Source organism: Stegodyphus dumicola, chromosome 6, assembly GCF_044657685.1.
Source record: "Stegodyphus dumicola isolate Sdum_Otavi_A_Nest chromosome 6, ASM4465768v1".
Taxonomy (NCBI): Eukaryota; Metazoa; Arthropoda; class Arachnida; order Araneae; family Eresidae; genus Stegodyphus; species Stegodyphus dumicola.
Window position 1 is genome coordinate 209,278,866 of NC_140773.1, and position 24,200 is coordinate 209,303,065.

A 24,200-nucleotide genomic window follows, 5' to 3' on the forward strand; every position below is an offset into this window, starting at 1 on the left:
TGGATTCAAAGTAGTCGGTAGTTGTCGATAAAACACGATGCAATTGGCGAAAAATTCTAAAATTTCGACAAAAATCACTAAAAACACTTGAAAAAGGGAAAAAACTGTAAAAAAATGGATTACGATCATAAAATCGTACAGACAAACGCATTTTCGTAAAAACTACGAAAAATTCGTAAAAGTTGGCAGGTATGAAAATGTATTTTTTTCCCCTTCCTTCAAACAAAATATCACTTAAGTTGTGACCTTCATTGTTTATGAATTGTTTATACTAGATTGTTTATACTATAGTTGTTAGTTATCCAGGATTCTGACAGTTACGTTGGCGGCAACTCTTTGTTGTATAGCCTACTTCAAAAGTTTTAAAGTAAGACACCAAACAGTTAATTTTTTTTTCCCCCATTTGGAACAGTTTTTATGAATGGGGCATAAAGTGGTTGCAGAAGGCATACTGATGAAGATCTGTCATTATGAATAAGCTGCTGTACAATGAAAGCACAATTTCTCCTGATCAAGTTATGTTATAATCTAAAATAAAACAAAACTCACTGTTTGACAATATGCTCCCAATCATTGTACCCCCAACCGAAGCATAGTTATGACCCTCCCAAATTGCGTAGTTCTTTCTGCCATACCCTGTAAAAGTATATGTCACTCGCATCGCATAAAACTCAGACAACAGAGATTAATTGCAAAATGACGTGTTTCAGGAAAATTTATTATAAGCACTTTACTATTTTTTGGATAGAAAGGTGAAAGTATCAATAACACATTAAAAACACATGACAAATTAAAGTTAGATTACTATCTTACGTATATACCTAATTTATTACATTTCCAAAGTCAAAATCAGACAACAGCAAAAATAATGAGTACACTGATGAAAAATTATGCATTAATTTTATTTTTAATTAAAATTAGTATTATTTTAATAACTGTCAAATTTCTACTTTTATATACTGATATAAGAATTACTTGACAATTAGAAATTCATTTTAAGATTAATCTCTCCATTAAAAAAAAAAAAAAAAAAAAATCTTACTGGTCAAAAAGTTTAAATCAAATAATTCTTATAAACCAAAAACCCTATTATTCTTCAGTTTACTATAAAATAATAAAATTTAATGATAAAAAAAATTCTTAATTAAAAAAGATATTTCATTCCAGTAAAGCATACAGCTATTATAAAAAGTTCAGGGTTACATTTTAAATGCTTTACACTATTATACCGTTTTCAATTCCTTATGCCTCCACAAACTTCGTTTTAATTTTTCTATGAACCAATTAATTAATTTCAGAAATATTTTTAAGAAAATAATTTTATAATATATTTTCATGATCATAACTTTTCTATTAAAATTTTTAAAAAATAAAAATTTGTTAGCAATAATAAAAAGTGTGATCTATAATTTTTTAAATCCTCTGTTTATGTTACCTATTTATAAATTTGTTGTGATTTAGTTTTTTGCAGTGCTATTACTAATTAATTTAAACAGAAACTAAAATGAATATACATTAAATAAAATATATAAAATGAATTAAGTAGGAAAAGAATCCTGAAGCTGTTTCTGTTTTTATAATGAAAACTTTTCTTTGACAATTTTTCATTCAAGGATAAAAATGAATGCTCTCAAAAAATGAAAATTAGATTTTAGCTTTTATTTAATGTCCAATGTAGTTTTTTAATCGAAACAATATAACAAAAAATTTTTTAAATATCTAATTTTAAAAGATTTTTATGCGACATTTAAAAACACATGATAAATTTATACCTTAAGTACATCTGTAGGATTAGCAATAGATGATGCTATAACTCCAGCTGAAATGCCACATAGAACACTCTTGAATAAAGTCTCATCTAGGAAAATTAAAGGCAACATTATTTTGAGAGACTAAGAAATTAGTTTTAGAATCTATTATTACTAAAATAATTATTATATATAGATAATAATTATTATACATATTTTAAATATCCAGATATTAGGCAAAATAATTCAAATTAATTACCATGTGGATGTTTTATTATTAAGTTTTTTAAAGAGTAATAAATGCCAATCTTTATTGTTCCATAAGTAGCTTGCCTCAAAAGAGCTGGCTTTATCCTGCAAGAAAAATATAAAAATCTTAATATAAATTCCAAAACCTTAATTTAAAAAATCATATGTTAAAATATTTACATCTACAAATCAACTTTAAGAACAAAGTTTGTTTATAATCATTTTAACAAGAGTTCCAAAATGATTTGACATCAATAACAAGATTTTTAATATTTATATCAATGAATAATTCTACAGCTTTAAGAATTTTATTCCAATATTAGCAATATTGCATAATCACACATGAAAAATGAAAGCCAAATACTTCTTTAGTGCTTTTGATTAGATGGATCAAAAGTAACTCTCATAACAGGCTCATACCAAGCTTACTTTTACACAAGAAATTTATAACTTAAATATTACCTGAAATTTTATTATAATTTTTAAGTTATTATTACATCTTAAATTTACTGATGGTTTACATAAAATAGGACATATTTTGTTCTCTACTTTTAGTCTATATTTTATTAATTTAATTAATTAAATGCATGGGAGAAACTTCTAATTAAACTACTTGATTAAAAGTTAAATAAGCACAAAATTAATTAATTTCATTACCTCCCCCTAAAAAATTAAATAAAAGATTAAATATCAAGTAAAAATATAAAAAATTTCTAATTCATTAAAATTTTCCTTTTTTACATTTTGAAGTATGAAATAAACTTGCAAAAGGGGGGGAACCAAATTCTTCTGAATTCAGGTTAAAAGTTTATAATCTGTTCATTTTCAAATATGGACAATTTTTATATTAACTAAAATGCATTTATATCTCAAATAAATTTATCGAACTACATTTAATATCTTTAATAAAAAACATATTTCAAATTATACTTAATAAATCCGTAAAGTAATTTAAACACAGGCAATTGAGACCTTTAAGTATTTAAAGAAATTTCAATATAAATGTATACATATATTACTTGAATTATAAAATTTATTTATATTTTATATTTACTCATCAATTAAGTTATTCTAATTTATTATATTTAAAAACTGAACATTTACTTTTTGAGACTTGAAAATAAAGAAACATGGATTTTTTATTTATTATTTTTTAAAATATTGATGGAGAGCTGTTATTGTTTTCTCAGTATTTATTATTTTCACTTAAAAAAAAAAAAACTTATTTCATTCCACCTTTAAAAAAAAAAACTCATTTATGTCTTCAAAAATACAAAACTAATTACATCTCCATCAAATTTGACTGTTAATGTTTTAAAACCTCAATTAATCCAATAACTCGGATTATTTCACAAAATATTCAAAAGACTTAATTTTTAGGTAATCAAAACTAAAGTATTAAAGCACCTTTTTAATACGTACATTAATAAAAATTCACATAAGCACAAGCAGAAGACTTTGCTTTTATCACATGAAGCAATTCTAGAAATTATAAGTAACAAGCAGCACACCATACCCCCACATATCAGCTTTTAAGGAAAATGTATTAGTCATTTCAAAAGCAATGAAATTCATTAATAAAGAATTTTATTTAATAAATATTCACAATAACACAAAGGCTAAATTATATAGTAATCTGATTGCTTGTAAAAATAAAAATGTTAAATGCAGAAATTTATGTCATAGATCAAAACTCAATTAATGCCAATTACTACAAAAGGAGAAGTTTAAATGCAGAATGTGGGAAAAGTGAAATTAAGATAATCAGCAGTATTAACATGTTTTGAAAATTGATCAATCACAAGAGATTATGAATAAATTCATATACATTTTTCCCAGATAGCGATGCATTAAAATTGAAGAAAATTCAGAGCATATTATAAAGTGCTTTTGCACAAAATCTTATAAAAAAACATGAAAATATATATTAAAACAGAATGCATACCATGCAAGAATTTTTCTTTTATAGTAAACTCAATATTCTGTTAGTGCACAATATTAGTGTGTTAGTGCACAATATACAATTCACAATATTAGTGTCCTTGAAGAAACTCCTATCACTTAAAATATCAATACTGAGAGAGTATTAATAATGGCAACAAAGTTCAATGAATGTCTCATCACATGTAGTCTTTTATATCACCTATGTATTATACAGTGTGGTAATAATAGTAAATATACATACTTTTGAGAAAAGACATGCTACAACACACTGTTTTTAATCATCATTTTCCTTAACACAAAAGTTTAGATTGAATAACTAAAGAACTTTTGCACATAAATGTTACGAAAAACCAAAATGTCTCAGCAAGAATAAGATAATGTTAATCTAATGTTATCAAATTTTAAATTCATTTAAATACTGAGTCATCTGGAAAGTTCTATAGTTTCTTATAAGTGCAAATGAAAGTGTACAAAAACATAAGAAAATTTCACTGAGTCAAATGAACACCATTTTGTTCTCTGACTTTTTGCCATTCCTCAAAGCAATTACATGTTATTCAATTGGTCAATAAAGTACAATTTTTAATAAAAAAATCTCAAATGGCAAACATTTGATTATGCTGATACAAATTTAGAAAAAACAGCTTTTTTACATGGCCAAAGTATGCCTAATAAAATATAATCCAAAATTTTGTATCACTGACCTTTCTATTAATAGAAATACCATATGGTAAGTAGAATTAAGTTCTGCAGTATTTTGATAATACAACTGAAGCAGTACAAAAACATAAAAAAAAAAAAAAAGCAACATTTTGTTCTATGACTATTTTCCATCTCTCCAGCAGCTAGAAAATTCTGTTTTAAAAAAGTTATTAGATTTATTCATAACAATGCTACTGAGGTGCTGTTTCACAGTCTCCAAAGAAATGAACTCCAGACCATTCAAAGAATTTTGAAGTGACCTAAAGAGATTAAAATCCAAAAGGTGAAAATCTAGTGAATATGGGGTGGTGATACAAAGCATCCCAGCCATATTCATTAAGTCTTTGACATTCATCAAAATGTGGGGCTAAGCATTGTCATTATAGAAGACACCTCAACAAGTGGTCAGTTTTCCTTTGATTTATGCATAACTGCCATTTGGGAAAGTATCCTTTTTTAAATTTATTTTCTGATTTGGTGACAACATTTCTTAATATACAATTTCTTTGTAGTCCTACCATACATAAAGTATTATTTTTTGGGGATGCAGCTCCCATTTCAATGTTACAAAGAAAGCAATACAGTTGGCTCATACAGTTTTTTTTTTTTTTTTTTTTTTTTTTTTTTTAAGAAGATAATTATACAGCATCCACTTCTCATCCTTAATAAGCCATTTCAAAAAAGGAGCTTGTTTATTTCATTTCAACAAAGAATCAAATGCTGAAATTCGAGCAAGCACATTCTGTTACATTAAAGTACGAGGTATCTATACATTGTAACCACTTACACATCCAATCTTCTTCAAATGATCATATACTATACATTTTGGAATATGTAGTCTGTCTGCTGAATAGTATAATGTGGACTTTTAGAAACAGTTTTTTTTTTTTTTTTTTTTTTTTTCCCCTCCTAAATAGATTTTTCTTTAGAAAAGATAGTTGTCCAAAACAGGAATCATTTTCAAGACTGAAATCCTCCCCCCTTTACTTCTCAAACCACATTTAAACAGTGCAATAAGAAACATCACTTTGTTCATATCAGCACAAATTTTATAAGCAGTTTGACCATTTTCTCCCGTTGATAAAAGAACATGACATGACAAAAATTAACTTTGGGGTTCTCCATTCTTAGCAATGCACTGAAAAAAAAAATTATACCACAACACATGCTAGAATTATGCAACATGAGCAGAAAAAATTATTACACATTTACATATCTGCTTCAATCAAGCTCTTTCCTCCATCAGTAGTAATATAATTAGAAGAAAATGTACAAAAACATAAGAAAAACCACAGATTTGATTGATTTGAAAAACCACAGAAATTTCCAGGTGAAACAATATTATCCTAATTATAATAAAAATTTCCTTTCTTCAGCTATTTACATTTAAAAAAATTCCTTCATTTGCTAGCTTGGGAATACAGGACAAAATCACAGTTTTATAGTAGCTGAGAAATCTATTTCTACAATTCTATACTCTCATCTAAATTTTTTAACGTGTCTCAAAATTCATAGATATGTTTATTGTATGCAAATATTATGAAAAAATCTCTTAGAGTAATTACATTTTTAATGCTTTACTTATCATAACACAATAATACTGACATTTAAGACTCATGAAGTGGTATATTAAATTTATGGAAAAAACATTATTATCTATTGTTGCAAAGAAAATATTTTTGAACAAACTATATACTCGTTATCTCCTCCATTTTTAAAAACAAGAGAAAAGATCAAGCAGCTAGGTTTATTAAGCAGCAATCTACTAAACCTCATTAACAATTAGGTCTAATTAACTCAATCACAAAAAACATACATTCACATTTTATGCACAAATTACAAAAAAAAAAAAAAAAAAATTTAATTGTATCACAAACTACAATGTTTTAATATTTTGATGATTCCCATAAAATACTAACACAGTTTATTTAAATGAAATTTAAAAGCTCTTATAAGAAACCCACATTTTAAAAGAAAACCCACTTATACTAGATGTTAATTTTAGCCTTCAAACAGGACATTTTGAGCATTAAGAAATTAAATCTTTCCATTTTAATGAACCAACAACCTTCAAGCAACAGCATATTAATATTTCTAATCATAAGATTGCAAAAGCTATAGTGATTTATATATTCGCTGATCTTGTGCTTCATTTGGGTGTTCAACCAACCCTTAACATTTTTTCCCAGTATTTTAAAGCAACTTGCATGTGTGTGCATGTAAATATATAACTGAACTGAAAGAGAATGCAATTATCAATTATAGCAGCCTAAGCACAGGCTTTTAATTTTTAAATAATTATAAACTGTTAGCAAAAAATATATTTAAATCTGACAGTTCTAAACTATATCATTATAATACAGTGGTTTATTCAATTTTATCAAAATTTAGAAATTACATAAAAAATAGAAAATTTTTTATTACAAATTTCAGACAATATTACAACCAGTTACAGAATGTTAAATTATCACAGTAAAATAGCCTTCAACTAGTTAAAAGGTAAATAATTTAATGTTTTTATGAAAGAAATTTATAAAATATTATTTTTGAAGATCACAGAACTGTATTTAATTCATTATATGTTTGTACATTTTGATATATTTACATTTGAAAAATATTTTACTAATGATAGTTTAGACACTAAATCATGAATCTGCTCTTTATCATTTAAAGGGTAAAATTTGTCAAACAAAAGTTTTTGGGTGGTTTCTTTTAATTATACCAAGCTGTCAGTAATCTATATAAGAAAAATAAAATAAGATCCCTTAATGGAGAAAAAAATCACAGCATACAGTCTACTGATTAGAGTTATTAAGGCAGCCATTGCAGGCTGGTGGTTCAATTCCAGCCTAGGTCCAACAACTCAATTTATATCTTCATGTCTTACATCAAAATACTTGGTAAATGGAAACTACTATAGACAGAATTGGCACATATAAGTTTTATATAACATAAAATGAGAAAACATAAATTACTAATTCTTTAATAATTTTTTTTCAAATATTTAACTTAATCTTATATTTGAAAAATCAGTGAATTACCCTATCACAAAATTATGAGAAAAATGTTGATGTTTGCACTTAACTGGACATTTTCTCCAAGATCAGGTTACACACGGCAAACAGTACCACGACCGCATGTGAAGACCTAACCTAGCAGATATAAGATAGCACTAGGAGGTAATCAAAATGCAAAAAATAGGAGCCTTTGGTGGTTTATGTATTGTATTATTAACATATAAAATTATTAGTAAAAACCCAAACACTGCATGAATACATATTCATGTGCTGCAATTACATGCACTTTTAGAAATTTGCAATTACTTTTTAGAAAATATATTTTAATGCACTATATATTTCACTTTGTTTATAATAAGTAGCATACACATAGCCATTCAAATGCAGAATATATGAATTTAAAATTTAATTTTATAAAATTTACATACATATATTATGCACAAGAGCAATATAATTTAAAAATTTATATTTTATATATACAAAAGTAAAAAAATAGTAATGCACATAATATACAGCAAATGAATGGTAAAGTGGTACTTGGTTTAGTGCATATTAAAAATGATCTAATTAAAAAGTTCAAATAAAATCCATCAATTCTAGCAAAGGCATGCATTCAAATATACTAAAGAATGAAATCATTCAAAATGTGGAAATCATCTGCCAAAATTTTATTTTTATTTGAATTTAATACATTGTAAAAAAAAAGAGGATTTCTCATACGTTTGCACAAAGACATCAGTATGTACACATGCAAAATGTTCCAGAAGTGCTACTCCAAACAGAAATGCCAGGTATTTGTATGCAATTTTCCTTTTAACTAAATATAAAAAGAGTGACTTAAGGGAAAATACACAAAGAAAAATTACTTAAAAAAAAGGCACTTTGTTTTTTAATTCAAAGGCGATGGATGATACTGTTTTCTTTAAAATGCAAAAGCATGAAAATGTACTGCAAATTTACAGAATTTAAAAAATTCGTTTTTCATTCAACAAAATGCAAAATCAGTGAATATACAAGCAAACTGTGATACAGTGCTTTTCTGCATGAGAAATATATAGTAATTTAAACTAACTATTTTTTTATGAAGAAAAACATTAAAAATTGAATTTTTTTAATCTTAAATAAATAAAATACAGAATAAGTAAATTTATTATTAAATACCAAATGGTTTAATTCATACATGAAAGTAGCTATACAAAATATTGAAAGTTTCAAGTTAAAATTTGAAAAAAAACAATAGGAAAACTTAAACAATAGGAACAGATTCATAATTACAAATTTTATATTAAGGAAAAAAATAATTAATATACATGGTCAAAAATTTTTATTGCATATTAAAATTTAACATATTAAAAACTGATTACAAATATTCAGATAAATTAAACAGAAAACAAATCATTACTTAAATGTACTCCTACCCTTCCTCAAAAAAATTAAAACTACTATAGTAAAATATTTAAAACATGAAATTTTAAACATCAGTACTTTATAACATGAAAAAAATAGGCAAAATATAAAATCATCAAGGATACAGAACAATAACCTTTCAAATAACATTCAAAATTTTGAATCTAAATAATATGATCTAAAAGACTTTGAGACATTCTAGTGCATATCTGAAGTATGTAACGATATTATTAGCTCATTCTGTGTTGATGAATAAGGATTTAAAGAATAAGGTAAAGCAAACAAAAATTATAAAGATTAATAACATGCTAATCATCTTGCACCAATATAAATTACTTATTATCATGGACACTAGTATTTCCATATACAGTGCTTTTACTGAGGCATGTTTTACTGAATGAGGTTTCTGTGAATTTAGGTCATTATCTGCAATTTGGTTGTAAAAACCACTAAATGAATTTTTTTTCCAAGCCTATTTATGCCTACCTACTGAAATAACATACTATATATTTTAATTATTATTATTTTCAATTCTAATTCTCATCTTCAAATGAATTTTAATTTAAACTATCTCTTAAAAAAAAACTCCTTTAAACAACACAATGACGATAGAAAAAAACATTTTTATTATATTGATAGCTTCTCATTCATAATATCACTTTAGAGAAGATTTGTTGCCAAACAGTATAGCATTGTCAACTGCCATTGCAATCCAAAAGAAAAAATTCACAAATGTTGCTTACAAAATTTTACATAGGTGAACAATGGTATAGATTCACCTTTTTATATATAACATGATGGCTTCAATTGATAAACAAATATCTGAATAGAATATGTATTTATAAATACAAGGAATTACAATCATTTTCCAATTATATCTCGAGTTATAAAATATATAAACATTAAACATTTAAAAAACACAATGAATTAACATGTGCAATTTTAGATATGAGAAATTTTTAAATTAAATTTAATATATGTTATAAATGTGGATATTTAAAGCTTGGATAGCTAATTTGTCATGGCAGAGCAAATGAAAGCAATCTGTCTTAAAAAGAATGCCTTTAAGGATGCCTATCTCGCAACAGAAATTGGTTTATATTTATTATAAATGTGGGTTGAAAAAGAAATGAAATTTCCATTCAGTCAGCCAGTTTGTCATATAATGCATCCAAATCAAGCTACTTATATTTAGCAGCCTTGTTCTTTCAGCTTGGATATTTAAAAATTATATAAACAAAAATGAACATTAATGAAAATAATACGGATGAAGTTCTTTCTATCACTTTTAATAGGAAGAATATAAATAATGTTTACCCGACAAATTATTTGACACATTTTTGTTTTTTTCTGAAGTATTGTTACTAAAGAAGAAGCACAATTTTTTAATTACCGTTCAAAATTTTGCCTACTACTACTAATATATGTGTCATAATGTAAGTTTTTATCAGTAGGCAATTTAAGTACATCTTATTCAGACAAAGGATAATAATAACTACTATAATAATACTTTAAGATGTTGTAAAATGTCAATTTCAGAAAACCACAGAAGTTCAGTAGTTTATGTGTTGAAATTAAACTCGTATATATTATAAAATAATTCACGAAACTACATGTATAAAATAATTCATGAAACTACATCTAATAAAATAGATTAAATTAAAAAATCTAGGGACTTTGTTCAATCTTTAAATAATACATCTTCTGCAAAAGCATAAATAAAATTACCAATACAACAGGAATAAAATTTCTAGTTACATTTTTAGTTTATAGTCAAGTTGCTGAACAAACAATTATGACAAAATAACTGCTGCCAGCCCATTTTAATTTAATACAAAGAGAAACATGTCCACATAAAATTTCAAATTAGGCAATAAGCAACCTTAGATTGGTGTAGATTTTAAATAAAATTGTCGATTTCAAGAACAGATCTGTATCAAAAGCTATGGACATTAATTATCACACATAATATATTGCTGCATTTCTATAGGTTCGTAGATTTGGAATGATTAAAGACAACACTTCATGTAGAATGAAAACACAATTTAGTACTTTTCCATTTTGCCAGCGCAAACGATAAAGTCTGCAATAATGGTACAACTGATACCAAACAGCATATCTTTGCTGGTAACCTTTTATGTTTCATTTTCAAAGAATTTCTTATCAGATTATATAGCCATTTCTTATCAGATTGATTGTTTCTTTCAATACTGGCAAACAATTACATAGAATTTTTACAAAAGATAGTTAAATTTTATACCTAAGACCATTCACGGTAATTAAGTCAATTAGGATGCAAACACATCGCTCACTCGAAGGCGAAAATATAGGCAAGGCAAAATTAAGGGTTAAATTCATCAATTCTAATGAGAATGCACTAGCAAAGTAAAGCACTGTAGTTTTACATAATTTCTGAATAAGCTATTCGTATGAATTGAAATAATTTTTGCATTTAAACTTGTATTCCAAATTAAGATTTAACTTGAAATTAATGTAGATAATTACTGAGAGAATTATATTTTTACTTCAGATTACTTGGGGTCACGTGATAAGAAAAACACGAATCAGGATGTTGAACCATGAAAGCATAGTAAATTAATGTCTTTTCACAAATTTATTGGCTTTTTACAAAACTTTAAATCATATTAATATGTTTATGCCTTCAAAATAAAAAATTCTTAGAACTAAAAGTTTTTATGTATATACTGTATGCTGTCGCCAATAAAGTCTGCTTAGCGAGATTTATGCCCGCGAAATGGAAAAGTACCCACAATTTATTAGCCAGTGTTACTCAGGACAGCTCTAAAAGTACATTTAAAATCGTCCAAAACCACAACAAACATGCTGAAACAATCAGCAACCATACTTGCCAACCTATGACACTCAAAAATCAGGAGATTTTTCACAATGTTAAAAAGACTTTTTAAATGATAAAAATATAGTTTTTAATAATGAATTAACTTTAAATAGTTACTAAGTCTTAAATGCAAGCAAAACAAAAATACCTTAGACATAAAAAACATTTTTATTACTTTCATCGTTTAAAAAAAAAAAAAAAAAGGCACTTTAATCAGTTTTCATACAAATGTTATGGACAGTGTCAGATTTTGCTCTCGTTAAGAAAGAAATTTCATAATTTTGTTCATAGCAATTGCCACGTAGGCCTGCTTTCGCTAATAAAAGTTTTTCTAATGTGTCATCACTAATATTAGGTCTAAATTTAGTCCTCGTTTTCGCAACAACACTGAAAATCCTCTCACACTCCGCATTACTATGGGGAACTGTCAAGATGGCCAACATAATTCTAGAGAGTTCACTATATTTTAAAATTCCATCAGCACCTTACAATTTTCCAATTAACCTCCACTGGGTGTCAATCCTAGCTGATTTTATAACTTCATCCAAGTTTTCTAATTGTAAACTGCAAAATTGCGACTGCAGTATATCAGTAGCAACATCAATATCATCATCTTTCATGACTAAACGAAGTAACACAGGAAATCTGTTCAAAAAGTACCTTATATCAAAAAAAGATGCATTTGTTAGAGCAGAAACATCAGCAACTTTAGCATGCAAAATCACTTCATCATTGACTGGAAATTTATGTAGTATGTAATCACATACTCGACAGAAGTAACTTCTAACATGAACATAAAACTTATTTTTGTCTTCTTCTGAAAGTTCTTCCACTACTTTTGTAGTTGCAGCTCCTATTACCAAATCTTCATCTTCCTTCTGATTTTCTGTTTCACCATAAATCACATCATATATAGAATTACAAGACAAAACACAGACTGGTTTTACAAACTTTGATAAAATGTCTTTAAACAGATCATAAATCATTGATTGCAAAACATGAATTAATGGAATTCTGCTTTGTAGAATTGTGTTCAGAACATCGAATGATGGCAAAATGAATTGTAAAAAAAAAGCAAAAAGCTTTGTTAAGGTCCGAAGAAAAAAACCATAAATATTCGTTCTTCACAAGATAAACTTACAAGTAATTTTTTTTTTTTTTAGAGAGAGAGAAATTTGTATCAGCTTTACGCTTATATTTTGCAGTATTATTTTGAGAACTGCCAGTTGAATTGCTAAATGATGCAGGAATTACAAAAAATCAAAATTTTTCTCATTTCAGTATTATGCAGCTGTTGGAACTGTTTCAATTTTTCCTTTCTTTTAGAACTCCTTTCAAGATAATAATAAATATCAACAATGTGTTCATCCACATTTAATGGTAAAGAAGCTGCCCCTTTTTCAGCTGCTAAATTTAAGAGGTGACAGGTGCACCTCATAATCTGCAAATCTGAATTTGCCTTTCTTAAGATGCCTGCAACACCAGTCTTCAAGCCTACCATTACTGGTGCATTATCGGCACCAAGCGCTAAGCAATTATCCAGAGAGACTGCATTTTATTTTAAAGTTTTAATAATTAGCTGTGCTATATTAAAGCCTGTCGAATGTCCTTCTAAAGTGGGGTCAGAAAGTAAACTGCACTCAATTTCTGAAGACTCTGGATTAAAAAAAAAAACAATTGGATACAGTTTTGAATGGGTATTATTGCTTCCATCCGTAGAGAGGCAGAACGGAGCTGTTTTAATGCAATCAATAACTGAAGATTTATTTTTCAAACCCATTTCTTTAACAACTGCACCTGTTTTGGTCCTTGCACTTGAGTATTTCTTAGCGATTTCACTATCGGGAAACATTTTTCTAAATAAAGCTGCAGCGTGATCCGATGCATTCAGTGGCAGGTTGTGCTCCAGTAAAAAGGCAGAGAACAGACATTCTGCATTAATCACTTTTTGGTCTTTTGTTTCCGAAGAAAAATTTAATTTTTCGTTTTTTCAAAACAACTCATGTTGTCCTTGTGTTTTTGTGTACGCACATGTTTGAGAACATCTGCCCTTCCACCAAGCGAAATCGAAAAATCGCAACGACAGATGGTACACATCGCAAATTTATTACACGTCCTTGAAGAAATAATGGAAGGAAAGTCAACTGTGTACGATTTTTGAAACGTGCACGAGTATTTCACCTTTCTCGCAGACATATCTAAGGACCAAAGGACGCAAACATATAAAGACAATAATTTCTAAAACTATTTCCTAAAGGCACGAGTACTCACACAACTCAGGACAAGATAAACGAAATAGCGAAAGAACATCCAAAGAACGGCCAACGGCCTTGAGCTTGCTTTGTGCTCATTGGCTAATATATGCCAGATGACACGCAGTGGAGCTCGATGCCCATTGGACAACTGGAGAACGACGTTGCTGGATACGTATGCTGTCAATCACAAAGCAGAAATTCTCATCTGATTCGCAAGGTTTCATTTTAGATATAATCTAGAGAAAATTCAGTTGCTTTCAGACGTCCAAAATCACTTTTTTTTTTTTTTTGTTCATAAAACGAAGCATTAAGCCAAGTTCCATAAAAATCGTGAGAAATATTAAGAATAAGAAAAAGTCGGGAGAAATATATTGTAAATCGGGATGGCGGGAGAGCGGTCGAAAATCGGGAGAGTTGGCAACTCTGAGCAACAGTCTTCAGGCTATAACGGTGAAGGCAGCTTCAGGATAAAGCATTAGAGTACAGTTCCCGACTCGGTTCGATCGTTTTCAAAAAGATATATTCGATAGCCTCACCGATGCACTAACTCACAGTACGCTGACGAGACACCTCGACACTAAACTGCTATTTATATAGTTTTTTGACTTGCCTTCGATAACATTCTGGGCCAAACCGGTAAGAATTTGTTCCAGAATGTTCTCCATCTGTCTAAGGCATATCGTCAATTTTGTCGCCAAATATGGCAACCTTGCCTTCCCTTGCCATTTCCTTTTATTTCATTCTTTTCCATTTCGCCTAAACCCACTTTGGGGGAAAGCTATTTTCCCACGGCTGGGCATTTCATAATAATATTGGGGAAAGTGCAGAATCACCCATTACATGGCACAGTTTTAAGAACTGCACTAACTCAGTACTGTCTGTCTATGGTAAGAACAGCTCTCGTCAGTTTGTCTGCAGCTGTCTGTTGCCGTAGAAACGACCCTGACCCATTTTTCGTAGGGGTGTCTTGAAGATTTACTTCTCAGTTTGCCACCTTGGCGTATTTAAAAATGATTTGGCGATATTCACATTTTGTTTTAGTTTCAAATAAAATGCTCGTTGACCCTTTATGTTGACATCGACATCCAATTTCCGAAAATGAAAATTCGATGGCGTAGATAAAGCTTTTGCAGTCAAGAAACAGTCTTTGATTTTGCCGTGTGAGGTACAAGTCGCTGAATTTGCCATCCCTCTAGATGTACAATGAGTAAAAATATATCAAAATAACTTGTAAGGAAATAAATTTAAAAATCCGTGCTTATTATTATTACATTTAAAAAAATCATGTTATTATTTTGTTTCTTTTTTGTTTATTTGTTTGCTTGCAAAATATTCTAAGATGTCATAGATGACATCTTAGAATCTACTTGATTGCCCATTCTCTGTAGTATAGTATAGACGCACTTCAAAAATGTAAAATAAATTAAATTTTTACAGTTCTGCCCTCTGGCTAATCTACTGTGAACATTCAAAGCAATTTCTTCAGTCTTTAAATGACACTCTGCTATGTTTTTATTTCAAAATTTTCTGTTAGTTTATTGCTTCTGCTTTAATAATGAATAAAAATTTCATCATTAAATGTATATGGAATCATCTGAAAGTAAAACGTTTATTTACATATTCATGCTATCAATAAATACTTTTTGCGAACATTTCTTCTTTTCCCATACCTTCAAACTAAACCAAAAGCTGGTCAATTTAATGGCGAAAGGAAGCGAAGGTGAATTAAAATTAAAACTGCCTTTTCCTTAACCTTTTGAAGACGGGATGGCCATTATAGTGGCCATCTCTTTGAAAAGATGGGGTTGTCCACTTTAGTGGCCATGTCTTTTCCCCCCATTTTTCAGGCTGAAAAGTGGGGTGAAATGTCAATTTTGATATCCCTAAGGTTTTAACGATTTATCTCTTTCAAAGGTCGTCTTCCTTTTGCGACATATATGCATCCCTCTGAGAATCCATTAATCTACACACAAGAATCTTTGTTGCAAATAGGAGGTGATTTCTTAAAGGGGGGAAAGCATTCGTTCAAGATTCCCCATCCTTTGGTAGCTTTTACTGCTACCAAAGCCCCAGCCTCAAAAGGTTAATTACAAGTGGTTTGGGTTGGTTTATATGATTACGGAAAGCCTCCAGGGTTAAATGCCTAAAAGGAGGGATGCCTTTGTGGAGGGCTTGCTAAGGGAAACTGGCTCTATACACGTTACACATAGGGAAAACTACCAAGCAGGCAGCCTGTTCACAGTATTAAAACCTCAGGCCAAACTACCAGTGTTCAGTGACTTTAACGATCAGCCGCTCCTGAGCCTCTTAATTACCAGCGCCCATTTATGTATTATGCTGCTTTTTATAGACTCTGTAATAGCTAGTAACATAATAAAATGTTAAAATCAGAACAAAATTAAGGTCTCTTAAATTATTCATTTACCTATTTTATATTTAAAATTATACGAAATTTATATAATCATACAAAATTGACTTTTATAACTGCAGTGAGCTTTGTTGCATTAACGTAATTTTGCGTTAATATTTTCATAATAAAACAAAACTTATTTAATTTTCATTAAAGATTAAAAATTATATTTTAAGCAAATTATACCATGGCTTGTGGGTCCCCAAGAACACAGTAATGGGAAATGAAGCAACCATGCAGTGTTCTTTATTATCCACAAGGGGGATTTCGCCTCAGCCGAAGGCTCATTGTTGCCTACTTTTGGTAGTCTTTCATTTACATAGTGGCAAAGTAAATACTGAACCTAGAAATATCGTCATAACTTGAGAGAGCTATCAGGTGAAGAAGAAGGATGCCTTCGTGGAGGACTTTTATAGAGGTATAACATCTGAAAAGTCGTCTTAATCACTTTCGCAAGATTCCGTTTCTTCTGAATCAGAATCGCTGCTGCCAGTTTGAATTATTAATTCATCCACTATTTCTTCTAGAAGTCCGTCCTTGTCCCAATTAGAATTTTCAAGTTTTTCTACGTGGTTGCAGTGCATCTGCCATTCTTGAAAAGTGACTTCATCCAAAGCTTTTTGTGTTGAATTTTTCAAATTTTCCAAGCTTAAGTCCCCATTCCATAACATTCCTTTTCTGATCAGTCTTTTAACTGATGACCAAACATATTCAATTACGTTTAGATCACAATGGTAAGGTTGACGCACAACATGATGCCCATTTTCTTTTATGGTGTTGTCAATTTTATAGATTACTTTTTTAGGACAATTGCATTCTATTAAGTTAAACAGTTCTGCTTTTCGCATCTTGGAATTGCAGCATATCGTCGTCTTCTTCAGCCAATTTACCATTGTTTGCTTTGTAGCATATTTTGTGGGTGTCGGATCTTCAATTTTTGTGTGATACAAGGCATTATCCATGCATACCACACTTTGGGGTCGTAAATTTGGAAGAAGCTTTTTCAACACCCATTTTTTTTTTTATATTTCCATAGTTGATTTGCCCATGGTAATCCCTGCTTTGAGCTGATGCTTTATATACAAGTTGGGCAACTGGAATAAATCCTGCGGAAGAGCCAGCACGGACAACAATCAGTTATTTTATTAACTGACATTTATCTGTGTGCCCAAAACTGTATCATGCTGCCAACATTTCTTAAAAGTTAAATTGCTGTCAATCCATGTTTCATCGATGTAAACTATGTGGCGTTAATTTGCCTCAAGTTTCCTCATTTCGTGTAAATAATTGTTCCTCCAAAACATAATGTGAGGTCTTTTGATAAGAATGCATTTCTTCCAGCAAAAATTCATTGAACACAAAACTTTGCACAAAGAGTCTTTGCCACGGGAAGCCTATTTTTTTGCCTCGATAGGCAGTAATTTCTGCACAGATGGCACTTTCTTTTCTTTGATGTAAAAGTCTTGTATTGTCTGCCATATAACGCATTTGTCAAAATCGTCAATTTCACACTTATGATTAGCAGGGCTTTTACGTTTCTTTCCATGTGTATTTAGAAGTTTATTTTCACCCATTGTTGATACTTCGTGCTTAATTTTTTTTTAATTGTATACTCTGATACTCCAGTAGCTTGCAATGTTCTCTTCAAAACTTGAGGAAGAGGAACTACTAAAGAGTTCGCCAAAGCTTCAGAAGTGCAAAATTCGGCGACATTGTACACGATTTGACGTGCCTGAGACTTTAAAGGTTGACCTTTCCTTAAACTGGAAGGGCATTTTAAAAAATTGGCGATTAACAAAGCAGTACAAAAATCAAGCTAAATAGAAACAAATTTAAACAAATACCAGTACAAAAGATATAACAACGAGAATAAAAATAGCTAATAGTAATAATATAAGGCTTAAGAAAAGATGAGTGGAGCTGGAGGGAACTGTTCTTACTGTAGACAGACAGTATCCATGTACACATCGACTTATTTTCACTTCAAAAAACATCAGAGAATTGCACAAATTCAGCATTGCGCACTTCCTTGACTTTTTTTATGTACATATCGATGTATTTTTCACTTAAAAAGTCAAAAGAAATTGATAAAAATCCAATTATTCTTATTCTTGTAAAAAGTGCCAAACATAATGCGCCAAATAAGTGGGTGATTCTGAACTTGACCCACAATATTTTACATCTCTTTTCCTTTTTTAGCACATCAGCACCTGGGTATATAGATCTACTTTTAAGTACAAATTATGTAACATGCATAAAAAAAGTTTGTGGGATAGTGAAGAACTTTTAAACTTTTCCTGAAATTACCAACTAATTAGATATTTAAAATTGCACTGTATTATCACAATTACACTGTATTATCACAAGCAAAAACTATTCATTTAAATCTAAAATTACAAGCATGCATTTATTCCATTGTGGTTTATGCGTTATCGACGAAGTAGACATAATTCAATTCAATAAGTTTCAATGAAATGCAGAGAAAAAATGCATATTAATTTAATAATCTGTACAAGGATCAAATTTTTTTATTAGATAATCATGTTTAAATTCATTTTTCTATTAATTTATCCAAACTACTGAACTTCTTTAGTTTTCCAATTCCTGTTCTGCATCCTTAATTAAAAATTAACAGATAAACTTGAATTTAAAAATTAAAATATCAGATATAAACAACTTCAATAAAAAAAGTAAGATTAAAAAAAATAATAATAACAAAGTGTTACTAACCCAGAATACAATGCTTTCACGCCTTCTTCTTTAGAAATACGTAGAAGGGCATGAATCATGCCCTTATATTTAACTTCCCTAAATCTGGCATCTGATACTTGACCTTGCACTTGAAGGCGAGTCTTTGTAGTGTCGATGGGAAAAGTTCCTTTAAAGGAAACAAAGAATTATCTTTAAAATATTCAAGTATAGTCAGAATTTTTATATAAGAGAAAGCACAAAAATCAATATATTACTCCAATCACATTTTGAATTTGAATTAAATCTCACATTTTCAATTTTGGTATTTACCAAATCTTAGTATTTTTCAATTTTAGTATTCATCAAGTGTTCAGATTTGGTATTTAATTAAAAAACGATCACATTTTAGTTCATAAATGACAATGTATAAATGATCACTTACATTTCATTATATGAAATTAAAATATCTAACTCTCATTAACAACATACATGATAAAAAACAAAAGTTTATAATAGGAAGATGTCTTAAAAATTATAAATTTAAACCACTAGTATTGCAATCAGCCATCATCTTATGCAGAGTAAATAATCTGGAACCACATTATTCAACAAAATAAATTTTCTTTTGATTTTGTACAAGACAGAGAGGCAGATACAAAAAACTTTTTAAATGCTTCCATGAAAAATATGATCAGACTTAAAATCAAAGTTCCTTCCAAAATTTCTGCATCAAAAGTTATTTTTTGGCTCGAATTGAAGTCTTACATTGTCAAGTTTCTTCCAATTAAACCACCATAATGGCTTAATTACTATTATGGCATTAGTAAGTATTACGACTAAAATGGCATCTCAAAAGAAGATTAAAAATTATATTGTAAATAACATCTGTTATATAATTTTGATAATACTTTGGCCCATTTTCAAATTTTATTTACATATGCTGTCCCAGAAGAAAAGAAAGAAAATTCAAGATAAATTAATATTTAAAGTTTAATTTGAGCAGTGCATTACATAAGATGACTATAAATATATTTCTACAATTTAAAATATTTTTTAAAAAATCAATTGAATTTTTTTAGATATAAATTTAGAAAATCAATAAAAATAATTCATCTTTCACTTTAAGTCAGGTTGGTTACCTTGAGATTATTTTACAGTGACGTAGATAAAAGCTTGATTAGTTTATCTGTGTCACTGAATATGTACTGCTCCCTTTAGGCAGATTTACATACTAATTATGGATAAAATAATCTCAAGGTAAAGGACTTGACATGAAGTGGAAGACTAATTATTTTTATAGATTAAAAAAAAAAAAAAAAAAAACTTCTTTAAGTTTTATTATGAATATAGCACACTAATGTGCAGGAGTCTGTTATTTCTCTCTTTCAGCCTGAAGGAGGAGTAACATTAATGTGCCTCAGCTCATGGCACATCATTTAGTCATTTAGAGGCAACAGGAACAAGAATCTTAGTTTAAGAAAGAGCTAACCTGCTACTCTGATTATGTGTCCGTGATATCTCAACTGACTGACTGTTTTTAGTTTCAGAAAACTGTATTTGCTTTGTGAATGCTTACATCCCGAGTCAAAGTTTATTTAGGCATGTTACTTTGTATTTCACACTGAATTTGACTTCAACATTTGTTTTACATTTCCTAAAAAAAATGGCTACTGAGTTTCTGTTATTCATTTAGTTTTGAGTAACCGTCAGGTTAAAGATTTAATAAATATGTTTATTTCAAACCTTCAGCTTGCATCTGTAATTATTGTAGTCAGAAGATGAGTCATATAACTGTTTTAAAAGTTCCAGTAGTTTGGCAATTTAAGGTAATGCTGAAACATACATAGGATATTTAATAGTGCTTGGAAATAATGCAGGCTTTAGTTTAGTCCCTGAGAGTTTGTCCATAGGAGATATACCAGCAACTGTCATAGAAGGTTCTGGGTATCTGCTAGATGCCATGCAAGCACTGATGAAACTAGCCATTAATTCTAATGGTACAAGCTTAGATTCGAGGGGTTTTTGGGAGAGAAGCTTGAGAGTCATTTTCTCCTGCACCCAAGAGGAAAGCAAGAAATGGTTGGGATAGCAGGATCTGCTAGCAGGCTCTGAACCGGTTTGAAAAAGTTAATAAAAGTCTGTCACATGAAACTGGACAAAAACTGAATCTATTAAGTTCCCACTGGTTACAGAATTTCCCATAGCAAGAGATACAGTCTTTTTCGAAGCCAGAATTATTCGGGAAATATCAGATGGTAGGATAAGAACAGATGACATTTGTATTATACAGAGTAGAAATTATTAAAAAAGCTATTTATATAGAAAGAAGTTAGATACTGAGGTAATACAATTGACTATGCTCATTGTTTTCACAGAAAAAGGACTTTGTGTAGAATTACAGAATCTCAGTAGACTGCAAGAATAATTTAAACTTGCAGTGATATACCAGTTGTAGGTTGGCTGAAAATAAATATATGAACAGATATATTGACGAGTTCAGAGGTATATTTGGTAAAAGTGAAGGAAAACTGAGAATGAGGCTCAAAGAGTCAAGCTCATTAATTCAATACAATCATTTTCACTGAATTTGTGTTCATCTAGAACAAATATGATCTTGTTTTCACTTAAAACTTGATACCTAGAATTATCTGCATTGAAGTTTAACTTCTGATTGATTCTATTTTCAAGATTCCTTTATTCATTTCCAACAAACCATCTAATTCTATAATACAAACCATCTAATTCAAACTTGTATTTCTGATACAGTCAAAAGTCGTTAATTCGGACACCCATAATCTGGAATGATCTATAATCCGGACCTCAAAGCTGCAAACGTTTTGCGCATGCGTAGCTTTGACGCATGCGCGTAAGACCTTTACGGCTGCAAATATGTTTGCGCACGTGCGCAAAATAAGTTTACGAGTGTGCGTTTAATGTATAACGGATGGTATAAGCTAAGCTAAAATTATCTAATTATCTATTTCAGTTAATGTTGCAGATTGCGTTGTTCCTTAATCTTCGAATTTGATCCGGCTTATTATTTTTTGCAGACTGTTAGAGCAATCTTATAAAAGTAAGCTTGAACTTTTGATTATGTCAAATAGAATTTCTCATATATATTTATTAATATGTAAAGGATCTACAAAGAGAAAGTATGTTTCGAAGTTCATTAAACAAAAAGTGGAATTGCTACAAAAAATGGATAAAGGCATATCCTTTGTTTAACTAAACTTTAACGTTTGTTTATCTAAACTTTGTTTATCTTTAACACTGCAGCGCGCAATGAATTGGAAGTTGATCTGTCAGCACTATCCTTATCTTCAGGGCAGATGTTTTTATTTTATTTGGCTTATAATTCCTTACTAAATGTAGTATTTCATCTCGATGTACTCTGTCTTTGATATGATTTAAATCAAATTCCTCGTCATTATAATTCGCTTCCGATAGCGAAGAAAGTGACAGAGGTTATTGAAAACGAAAAAATTTCGATTGACAAATTAGTCAGTAGACACAGCAATTATAGGACTTGAACAGCGGAACTTTGTAACTGAACAAGAAATTATGTCTGTTTATAGAATTAAAGAGAATGTATTATCACATAAAAAAACGAAGCAACTTAAACAACTTACATTGAAAGAAATGTTTAATAAAGTAAACAAATAAATATTAAGCTTTTTTTTTGTGTAAATTTTGATACCCTTTAGATCATAATTGTTCTTTATTTCATAAATTACGGTTTCATATTTTTACTTTTATAATTTCTGCATGCCATCTTACCAGATTTAAACTGATGATCTATAATCCAGAAAAATCGATAATCCGAAATCGCCGAAGTCCTGACGAGTCCGGATTAATGACGTTTGACTGCATTCATTATAATATTGTTCAGTTTCATAAGAGCTTCCTCTTCCTTTCCCTCTCCTCTCTCACTTTAAAATTAGATCTCAAGACAAGGTAATAAAGATTTTATTTTGTTTCTCATTTTAAACTATTTTAATTTTAAATTCTGTAACCATAACAATTTGCTAGAAACAAATACCCCCCCCCCGAAAAAAAACTGATAATTGCATTTCACTATGCACCTTCATTTTACATTGTTAAAAAATTTTGGTTAATCTTTGGATTATGGTAACTTGGTGATTTTTTGGCAAAAATTTGGTGACAAACTCTGCTACAGCAACCCTCTATTTTTTTTCCCCCCCGCCACCATTTTGTCTTCACGAAGGCATTGCGCACACTCTTCACTATATCCATGTACACTGCTTTTTTCTCATAAATTAGAAAAATTTCACAAAAATGCATGAAAATTTTGTGAATCTTTAAATTCGGTAAAAAGGACATATACGAAATTACCTGATCACGAAAAAGTATATACCTTTCCAAGGATGAACATTTGCACGTATAAAATAAATAAAATATCCAAAAATTTTACCTCTAAATTATCTATTATAAACGTCACCAATGAATTTATAATGCAAGCATTAAAAATGGTTGCAAATACTTAGTGTCAAATATTTAAATTATTTCCATGCACGTTTACTTCCACTGAAACGTATACCAAATTGCTACAAACATATAATTCACAAAATAATTAATTACAAAATAAATCACAAAATAAATAATTAATTTAATTAAAATATAATTAAATTAAAAACACTACTTAAAATATAAATAAGCACATACATTAAATTAATAAAAATTAGCTTACATTTCTAATTACTTTAAACTAAATCATTGCTAATAACAATTTTCCAATAATACCATATTAATTTATTTACTCCTTACATTTAGAACAATGCATAAATATAATAATATCCTCAAATAATTAAAAATACTAACTTACCTAATCTTCTTCAGAATCTTTATTACGTGGCGGATAAACTTTTCTTATTTCCTCCACTAAATAAAAAGCAATCGTAT

General features: G+C 29.2%; 1 protein-coding gene across 4 annotated transcripts in view; it reads right to left on the reverse strand.

Moving 5' to 3' along the window:
- Positions 1 to 24,200, reverse strand: part of Bmcp (uncoupling protein Bmcp mitochondrial) — an 87,575-nt gene that overhangs the window by 13,951 nt on the left and 49,424 nt on the right. For all 4 annotated transcript variants that reach the window (XM_035352731.2, XM_085819438.1, XM_035352730.2 and 1 more), the window contains exons 3-5: positions 19,320 to 19,467; positions 2,008 to 2,102; positions 1,773 to 1,858 (exon numbers count right to left, since the gene is read on the reverse strand). In XM_035352731.2, coding sequence (XP_035208622.1) covers positions 1,773 to 1,858; positions 2,008 to 2,102; positions 19,320 to 19,467 — 329 coding nt within the window. The remainder of the gene's footprint in view (positions 1 to 1,772; positions 1,859 to 2,007; positions 2,103 to 19,319; positions 19,468 to 24,200) is intronic.